Source organism: Myotis davidii, unplaced genomic scaffold (genome assembly GCF_000327345.1).
Source record: "Myotis davidii unplaced genomic scaffold, ASM32734v1 scaffold167, whole genome shotgun sequence".
NCBI lineage: Eukaryota > Metazoa > Chordata > Mammalia > Chiroptera > Vespertilionidae > Myotis > Myotis davidii.
The window spans coordinates 2,860,200-2,870,200 of NW_006300048.1; the positions used below are offsets into that span (position 1 = coordinate 2,860,200).

A 10,001-nucleotide genomic window follows, 5' to 3' on the forward strand; every position below is an offset into this window, starting at 1 on the left:
CATGCCCTTGTTGTGGGGTTGATCCCAGTAGGGAGCGTGCAGGAGGCAGCCGATCAATGATTCTCTCTCATCATTGATGTCTCTCTCTCTCTCTCTCTCCTTCTCTCTCCCCCTTCCTCTCTGAAATCAATAAAAATATATATTTTTAAAAAGCATATAAACTAAAACATGAAAGCCCCCTATCTATATGGAATATGATCATGTAAAGGTAGTATGTTTAGAGTTGTGCAACCATCACCACAATCAGTGTCAGAACATTTCCATCACCCACTAGCAATCACTCCCATTTTCCCCCAACTCCTCCGGAGTAAGCAACCACCAACCTACTACTTCCTGTCCCTGTACAGGTTTTTTTATTTTGGACATTTCGTATAACTGGAATCCCACAATGTGTGGTTCTTTGTAACCACCTCCTTTCACTTAGCGTGTTTTCAAGGTTCATCCATGTGGTAGCATGTATCAGTACTTCATTCTTTTTTATGGCTGGATAACATTCTGCTGTATGGACAGACCACATTTGTTCATCCATTCATCATGGACTTGGGTGGTTTTTTTTTCTCCCTGTTGGCTATTCTGAATAATGCTGATATGAATGTTTACAAGTGTTTATGCGGGCATACGTTTTCATTCCTCTTGGATATATATCCTGTGAAAATATCCAAAATAGAATTGCTGGGTCATATGGTAACTCTATGTTTAACATTTTGAGACAGTATGAAGCTTTTCCGCAGTGGCCACACCATTTTACATTCCCACTAGTAATGTATGAGGATCCTTACGATCTTTTTAATGACTACTTAGTAGTCCATGACATGAATGTTCCACCTCCTCATCTATTTAACCATCTCCATGCTGATTTTCATTAGATTTTTTCCAAGTTTTTACTATTTCAAATAGTGCCGCAATTAATATCCTTGCTTTGATGTTTGTTACTTTTCTAAGTCTAATTCTAGCAAAAATCCCCAGAATAATCAAATAGATGAAAAATTATATCTCGTTCTATTTTTTTAAATACGGTATATTTTATTGATTTTTTACAGAGAGGAAGAGAGAGGGATAGAGAGTTAGAAACATCGATGAGAGAGAAACATCGATCAGCTGCCTCTTGCATGCCTCCCTACTGGGGATGTGCCCGCAAGCAAGATACATGCCCTTGGCCGGAATCGAACCTGGGACCTTTCAGTCCGCAGGCCAATGCTCTATCCACTGAGCCAAACTGGTCAGGGCTCTTGTTCTATTTTTAATTTATTTTATTATTGAGAGTGAAAGAATTCTATGGATCATTCATTCATTATTTTGCATTCCTTTAATCATTCATTCATCCAATTAATTCTGCAGCCTATTGCTGAGCCCACATGTACCAAAGACTGCCAGAGATGGGGAATTGAAACAGTGCACAGTGAGCTGGGAAGGAGGGGGTTGTAAATTAACTTCCATTTTACATCTGCTATGTACGCTGACACACAAGATTCAGGCAGACTCCCAGCCCAGACTGGGAGCTTCAAGGAAGGCTTTCAGATCAATGTGACTCTTATACTGAATTTTGAAAGATAAACAAGAGTTAGCCAGGTAAAGAGCAGAGGACATTCTCGCAGAGGGAGCAGCATGGGCAAGGAAGTTGTGAAGGTGTGAGAACTGCTTGTGGTTCAGTGTGGTCACAGGTGTGAATTGGGGAGCAGAGAGAGGAGTGAAGGGGGCAGGAGCAGGTCTGAGGCAGGGGTAGGCTGTGCCCAGGAGGATGGCTTTAGAGCTAAGTTTGCCTCTGAGCTCAGGTTTGGATTTCCAGGTCGGGGGGAGGATGGGGGTAGTTAAAAATTTAATCAAAACAAATTCTTAACTGGTGATTCAGAGCTGATCTGCCTTCTGGTTAGACTCTTGGCATTTCATACCTTGCCTGTCCAGATCTATCATCTGCCTCCACACATCATGGTCATTGTCACCATCATTCCTTGATGCCATCAGAGAGGTGAGCCACCATATGGGCTGAAGGCAAGGGAGTAAGATGAAGCTAGGGGTATAGTTAATGCCAAAATTACTCGCTGTAGAAAGGGGCTGCAGATTTAGATCTGGGTTTCCTAGGCACCAATGCAAAGAGGGAGAGGTGACCATTATATGACTATCAGCTATTTTTTATGTTAAGGCAGGAGAGAAATCCCCATTGTGAAAACAAAGGCATCACAGCCAATGCCCAGGGCTGGCCTCATGGCTGTTGTTTCAGGCTGTGGAAAAACCTGAGTCTTCCCCTGTGGAGCCACTGAATGAACCATAGAGATGAGATGGCAGCAAAACTTACCTCCCAGGAGCTGCAAAGTGTTGTGGTGTTTTATATTTTAATATAAATAATATGATTATACCAGAGGCCCGGTGCACAAAAATTTGTGCACTTGGCGGGGAGGGTCCCTCAGCCCGGCCTGTGCCCTCTCGCAGTCTGGGACCCCTTGGGGGATGTCCACCTGCTGGCTTAGGCCTGCTCCCTTGGGGATTGGGCTTAAGCTGGCAGTCAGACATCCCTCTGGCAGCCCGGGAGCCCTCGGGGGATGTCCACTTGCCAGTGGGGAGCAGGCCTAAACTGCAGTCAGACATTCTTAGCGCTGAAGAGGAGGCGGGAGAGGCTCCCTACCACCACCACTGTACTGGCAGCCATCAGCCTGGCTTGTGGCTGAGCAGAGCTCTCCCTGTGGGAGTGCACTGACCACCAGGGGGCAGCTCCTGCATTTAGCATCTACCTCCTGGTGGTCAGTGTGTGTCATAGTGACCAGTCATTCCCAGTCGTTCTGCTATTAGAGTCAATTTGCATATTACCCTTTTATTATACAGGAGTGCCTGGTCAGCCTGGGTGAGGGGCTGAAGGCCGTTTTCAGACTGGCCAGACCCCCTTCAGGGTTGGGGGGTCCTGCTGGGGTGCCTGGCCAGTTTTGGTAAGTGGCTGATGGCAGTTTGCAGGCTGGCTAAGCCCCCCAGCGGGGACCCTCACCCCATGAGGGTGTGGCCATCCTGGGTGAGGGGCTGATGGCTGTTTGCAGGCTGGCCACAGCCCCAGCCACCCAAGCTCCCAGTGGAGGCTGGCTGGAAGCAAGTATCTGGGATTTGTTTATCTTCTATAATTAAAACTTTGTTGCCATGAGCAGAGGCCACAGTTGGCTCAGGGCTGGCGGGAAGCTTGGCTTCCTCCATCGCCTGGGGAACCAAGCCTCCTGCTTGCTCCTGCTGGCCGCCATCTTGGTTGGGTTAATTTGCATATAGTTGCTCTAATGGGCTGGTGGGTGTGGCTTAGGGCATGGTGAAGGTGTGGTCAATTAGCATCTTTGTCTTTTATTAGTGTAGATAATATTAAATGAGGGAGGAACCGACAGCGTGGGATCACATGTGAGTGATAGCAAATGGGACAGGAGTGGTCTTACCCTTGAGCTTGTCTCCAGAATGCCTTGGGCATCCACCAGAGAAATAAGACGGAGGCCAGTGGTGCGAGGTGTGAGGTGCCAACAGGCTGGTGTGTTTGGGGAACTGGAGGGAAGGGGGCCTTGTTGGCAGGGGCCAGAGGCAGGTGGAGAGAAGCCAGTCTTGGTGTCATATGGGTCAAGCTAGGGAGTTGGACTTTTGTTGGGGTCCAGCCCCAGCAGGTCCAGGGGTTCCCAAAGGTGTGGATGGAGTTGGCAAAGAATGAAGGACATGGAGGCAGCGTTCAGATCATCAGCATAGTTGGGTTCTCTCTCTATTGTCCTGTTACATCTGTATTTATACCATTTGATCCTATAAGCATTCCTCTATAATCACATCAGGGTATGTTTTGGATAACCTTGTACAGTTCCTTGTTTCATTTTCATAGTTTCTTATCTGACCTTTGCTAAAAATCCTGTCTCTATCTAGTTCTGTTGATTTAATCTTGCCTATGTTAATCTCTGTGTTCCATTATAAGGGCTATTCCAAGGTCACTATTCTACTGCTCTACTGATAAGCTACAAGGAAGTGACTGAAGGAGATTATCCTACCCAGTAAAGGTTATGTCCTCCCAGCCCCGCTGCTTGCCTTCCTTGGGACTGCCCTGTGTCGGTGGGTCTCCAGGGGTATAGGCTTTGGTGCTTTCCCTGGTGGGCAGACCCCTGGGGATGTGGGCCCAACAAGTCCCAAATTTATTGCCAACAGTCTTAGTCCAAGTTCTTCATAAGTAGTACATGGTATTTCTGTAACACTATTGGGTTTTACTGATTTATTCTCTTCCTTAGTCCTGTTAATCCCTAACTCCAGGGAAAATTCCCCACCTGGGGAAACAACCTTTCTCGGGGAGGTGGTTCTGGTTATAACACATAGTGCTAAAAAAGGGGGAGCAAACATATTAAGAACAGTATGCCGTATACGCCAGGTACCTTGCAACATATGCTTGTGCAGATGTTTCTTCCCTGCAGCGACTGTGTCAAGCAACAAGGATGGACCAGCTTCCGGCAGACTTTCACCCTCCAGCAGTGAGAGATGGGGAAGGTTTTAAGCAGAGACACTCCTCTGTAACATTTGTTCTGAAATGTTCATTGTGGCAGGTATGTGGAGTGGGTTGAAAGGGGTGAGACAAGTTAGGGAAGTTTATGTAACTCATTTGAACCCTCCTGTTAGACTGCACCCTCACTGAGGGCAGGGGTTGTGTCTGAGACATCTTTGTACCTCACTCTAGTGGGGTAGCACTGGAGACTCAACAAATATCTCTTTTATCACCTGTCACCACCTCCAAATCACTGCCCTCACCCCCATGCCTGTTATACCACCATGAACACACCGTGTCACTGATAGCCCTTTCCTCAGAGCTCTGTGAGGGAGCCCAGCCCAGTGCAGACTGGAACATCCCTAGCTCAGCAGCTGAGGTCAAAGGCCTGGGCCAAAGTCAGGGGTCCTAGTCCCCTCTTCAGTTCTGCTGCTGAGTCACCATGTGATCCCAGCAAGCCACACACCCCATTTCCTTATCTGTTCAAAGTGGGGGCTATATGAAATTTATCATTTTCGCCAAAACCGGTTTGGCTCAGTGGATAGAGCATCGGCCTGCGGACTGAAAGGTCCCGGGTTCGATTCTGGTCAAGGGCATGTACCTGGGTTGTGGGCACATCCCTAGTGGGAGATGTGCAGGAGGCGGCTGATCGATGTTTCTCTCTCATCGATGTTTCTGACTCTCTATCCCTCTACCTTCCTCTCTGTAAAAAATCAATAAAATATATTTTAAAAAAAGAAATTTATCATTTTCAATTTTTTTTTAGAAAACGTGGACCCTTAGAATCCTATTTGCTGCCCAGCTGGCGTGGCTCAGTGGTTGAGCATTAACCTCAGAACCAGAAGGTCATGGTTTGATTCCTGGTCAGGGCACATGCCCAGGTCGCAGGCTTGATCCCCAGTGTGGGGTGTGCAGGAGGCAGCCGATCAATGGTTCTCTCTCATCATTGATGTTTCTCTCCCTTTCCCTTCCTCTCTGAAATCAATAAAAATATATTTTAAAGAAGCAGAAGCAGAAGCCTCTTTGCTTAGAAGTCTGGAGCCCCTGGAACACAATTTGACAACTTCCCAGCTCGGCCGACCTGGTGTTTGGAGAATCAGATCGGAAACACTTGACACTGCTGGTTTCTGCTGTGCTGCTGTGGCAGGGCTGTGAGAGAACTGAGTGGGGAAGACAGACACATGCCGAGTCTTCGGCATTACACGTACCTATGGCAATCCCTCTCCTTCCTTACCACGCCCTCGGGGTAATCTAGGAAGCTCTTGGAAATAGGGTTGGGGGCAGGCAGGAGGGACTGTGGGTATAGGAAGAGCCCCTGGGTGAAGAAGGGGGAGGGTGATGGGTCTGGGATCCCCAGATTGGCCAGGCTGCTCAATGTGGATCCAGGTGTGTCTCAGGCCAGGGCATAAGCTCCAGGTGGGGACATAAATCTGAGAGGGTACAGAGAACACTTGTGGCTCAGCAGTAAAAACCCTTCACCTGGTTTTGAATCCTAGGCTGCTGTCCAGGCTGTGTTTGCAAATAGGCAAGGCTCACCTGGGTTTCATAGGACAAAGGGCATCCAAGGAGGTCTGGCACCATGCCTGGGAGACTCCTCCTCTTAGGGACCCTTGAAGCTCTGCTGATCAAGGGGCTATGGGCTCAGCTCCTACATACCCAGCTACCCATCATGGTAGCCCACGGTTACCCCACTTAGTCCCTGAGCACTAATATGTAAGTCCCAGAGCCATGGAGTCAGTGACCCCTGAATGGATGGCAGCCCCCTCCCTCACAGACACTGGGCTGCACAGGCAGGATCCCAAGGTGGCCAGGGAAGGCCCAGGACTGGGCCAGCCTCCAAGGGCTGGATTGTGGCTGCAGGCTCTCTTCCCATTAGTCTATTTGCTCCCGCCTCCAGAGTCCAAGGGTCCATATGGTGGGTGGACTGAGATGTGCTGACTACTACATAGGGAGCCCACACAGGGGACAGCTATTTGTGGGTGGCATGGGATTCGAGGAGCTGCTAGACCAGGTGGGTGGCTTTGGCCCCTTCCAACTGCGCAATGTGGCCCTGCTGGCCCTGCCCCGAATTCTGCTGCCCATGAACTTCCTCCTGCCCATCTTCCTGGCTGCTGTGCCTGCCCACCACTGTTTCCTGCCTGGTGCTCCTGCCAACTTCAGCCAGGACATGTGGCTGGAGGCCCACCTTCCCCGGGAGTCGGATGGCACACTCAGCTCCTGCTTCCGCTTCACCTACACCCAGGCCCTCCCCAACACTACGCTGGGGGGAGAAGGGCAGAGTCATGGGGAGCTGCAGGGTGAGCCCTCCACAGTGCCATGCCCTCAGGGCTGGGAGTACGACCACTCGGAGTTCTCCTCCACCATTGCAACGGAGGTACCTGAGCCAGGAGGCGGGGGGACACGTGAGTGGGATGGGTCTCATTACTTTACTTCTCAGAGTCTGTTTTCCCCTCTGTCGATATATTAATTTAAAGCACAGAGGTTGTAGTAAGGAGCCCATACATGCGAGCTGCTATTATTAATTGGGAGGTAATTACGGCAGGAAAGGACTGAGGTAGCTCTAGGGAGCTGGGGCTGAGAGTTGAGAAGGGCGTTTCTGCAGTAAGAGGTGGAGAAACAACAGAAGCCTCCTTCTCTTTCTGCCTCATTTGGGCCCCTGGTCTAGGATTTACAGAATCTGTCTGTAAATGGAGGTGCATGCAGGTGGGGAAAGAATCTCTCTGGGGAGGTACAGGTCTCCTGTTGTCATAGTCAAGGCCTTCCATGGGAAGAAGCTGCAGCTGCAGGATTGGGGAGGGACAAAGTCTCCCACCCGCAAGCTGAGGGGAACAGTCAGAGGTTTATTGTCTGACATGGAGGTACAAAGATGGCACAGTTGACCTCAGAAGTACCCAGGGTCTGGAGTGGAGGGGTTGGTGCCAGTTGGGGAGGGGCCTGTGCCCATGGGAGGCCCCCCGTTGCCTGTCCCTGCAGTGGGACCTGGTGTGCGAGCAGAAAGGCCTGAACAGAGCCACTTCTACCTTCTTCTTCGTCGGTGTGCTGGTGGGGGCTGTGGCCTTCGGATACCTGTCTGACAGGTGGGGTGAGGTGGGGGGTTAACAAGGGAGTGGGGTGGAGAACCTGCTCCCACTAGCTGGGGTCTGGGCCTAGTCGACCTCTGTCTTGGGACCTCCCCTCTGCAGGGAACTAACTCTGCATGACCCCTGTGTAGGTTTGGGCGGCGCCGTCTGCTGCTGGTGGCCTATGTGAGTGCCCTGGGGATGGGCCTGACATCTGCAGCCTCAGTCAGCTACATCATGTTTGTCATCACCCGCACCCTCACTGGCACAGCCCTGGCTGGCTTCACCATCATCGTGATGCCACTGGGTGAGGCAGCCAAAGAACGGGCAGGGCCCACAGGGCTGGAGGGAGGCAGTTGTCAAGGGTGAGACTGAGCCATGTGTCCCTGGCTAACTGTCCTCCTGTCTCTGGCTGTGGACAGAGTTGGAGTGGCTGGACGTGGGACACCGCACCGTGGCAGGGGTCCTGAGCAGCACCTTCTGGACGGGGGGAGTGATGCTGCTGGCGCTCGTCGGGTACCTGATACGGGCCTGGCGGTGGCTTCTGCTGGCTGTCACCTTGCCTTGCGTCCCAGGCATCATCAGCCTCTGGTGAGGCCTATGGGCAGCTGGGGAGTGAGAAGAAGCCAGAGACAGAATAATCAGGGGCTGAGATTCGAAGACAGTGAGACTGAGACAAAGAGAATGAAAAACAATCCGTGACCCAGAGACAGAGACCAATACACGAGATGCAGAGAAACACAAAACAAAATACAGAGAGATAGAGAGAGACAGACCAGTGACAGAGAGTGAGTGACAGAGACCAGGACTGGAAGGCAGGTTCAGAGAGGCAGATGGAGATGGATGCCAGAGGGACGTGAGAGACAGAGCCAAGCACACACTGAGGCTGGTGCCCTGGAGGACAGAGCCAGCATGGAGGTAGGAAGGCCAAGTAGAGGGAAGGCCGGGCAGTGTGGGCATTTCATTGCCTCCCCCAGATGAGCTGGCTTTGAATGACACCTCTGGGCCTGTCTCTCATTCATCCTATGTCCTCCTGTCACCTGTGGGAGAAGTGGGTGGCTGGTCCTGGGGGCTGAGGTCATGGGGGTGACACCAATTCGGCTGAATAGAAAAGTGACTCCCGGGCTATGGAGAACCTAGGCCTGGGGAAAGGTGGCTTCTAAGTTGGGCCTTAAAACGAATAAAAGTTCATCAGGTGAGGAGGGTTGGGAAGATGCTGCAGGCTGAGAAACAGCTTGTGGTGTGCCCAGGAGGGAGACATGACTTAGGGTGCTGACTGAAGGGCCTCCTGCTGTCCCCCAGGTGGGTGCCTGAGTCTGCACGCTGGCTTCTGACTCAGGGCCGTGTGGAGGAGGCCCACAGGTACCTGCTCTGCTGTGCCAGGCTCAATGGGCGGCCTGTGGGTGAGGACAGCCTGAGCCTGGAGGTGAGGGTGAATGTGTGTGTGAGAGCATGCAAGTACATGTGAGTGTGTGGCGTGTGTCAAGCACTCCCTTCCTGGGGCCCAGTGTGTGTGCAGGAAAGGCTCCCTGGTCCAATGTAGAGCTTTCCCAGGATATGTCTGGCGGGCCACACCCTTGGCAGTTTACCCTGCTCAGCTCCCATGTGCATCCATCTCTCTCCTCCAGTGCAGAAGGGAGGAATAGAGACCCAGAGAGAGCAATGTGCCTTGCTAAGGCCACACGGTCAACTCCATGTCACAAACTCTCCTCCCCCACCAGGCCCTGCGCAAAGTAGCAGCTGCAGAGCGGGTGGTCCGAAGACCTTCCTACTTGGATCTGTTTCGGACCCCGCGGCTCCGACGCATCTCGCTGTGCTGCATGATGGTGTGGTGAGGAGGGGCTGGCCTGGCGGGGTGAGGGTGGGGGCGCGGAGGGAGGGGCTGACCTCAGGATGATGCTGAGTATAACAGGAAACGGGACAAGTAAACTGTAACTGTGGAGAGCAGGGTGGGGGTATTGGATGAGGGTGGGGATGATGGGGCTCTGGAAGGTCAGAAGATGGAGTCGGCATCAGTCACGTGGGTTCAAACTCAGGCTCTTCCCTTTCCTTATTGGGAGACCTTGGACAGGTAGAAGGGACGCTGTTAGTTCCTACCTTGCAGGGTTGCTGTGAAGATTAGGCAAAGAAGCTTTGGCCACAAGGAGGAGGTGGTCTCTCCTAAAGGCCAAGTTCCCTGAGAGGACACGGTGGGTGGGAAGGAGGCCCCTGAGTGGCCCTGTGACCCCTCTCAGGTTTGGAGTGAACTTCTCCTATTACGGCCTGAGCCTGGACATATCGGGGCTGGGGCTGAACGTGTACCAGACGCAGCTGCTGTTCGGGGCCGTGGAGCTGCCCGCCAAGCTGCTGGTCTACTTGTCGGTGCGCCACGCCGGACGCCGCCTCACACAGGCAGGGACGCTGCTGGGCACTGCCCTCACCTTGGGCTTCAGGCTGCTGGTGCCCACCGGTGAGCCTGGCCCTGGCCCCGC

General features: G+C 52.0%; 1 protein-coding gene across 2 annotated transcripts in view; it reads left to right on the forward strand.

Annotated features, from left to right (window-relative positions):
• The first annotated feature begins 6,370 nt into the window (after positions 1-6,370).
• SLC22A7 (solute carrier family 22 (organic anion transporter), member 7) overlaps positions 6,371-10,001 on the forward strand; it is a 10,837-nt gene continuing 7,206 nt past the window's right edge. For both annotated transcript variants that reach the window (XR_001515995.1, XM_006776366.2), the window contains exons 1-7: positions 6,371-6,845; positions 7,445-7,548; positions 7,683-7,837; positions 7,953-8,121; positions 8,833-8,956; positions 9,252-9,361; positions 9,765-9,979. Coding sequence is in view for 1 of the 2 variants with exons in the window: in XM_006776366.2 (XP_006776429.1) it covers positions 6,384-6,845; positions 7,445-7,548; positions 7,683-7,837; positions 7,953-8,121; positions 8,833-8,956; positions 9,252-9,361; positions 9,765-9,979 (1,339 nt within the window). In the remaining variant the exon portion in view is untranslated. The remainder of the gene's footprint in view (positions 6,846-7,444; positions 7,549-7,682; positions 7,838-7,952; positions 8,122-8,832; positions 8,957-9,251; positions 9,362-9,764; positions 9,980-10,001) is intronic.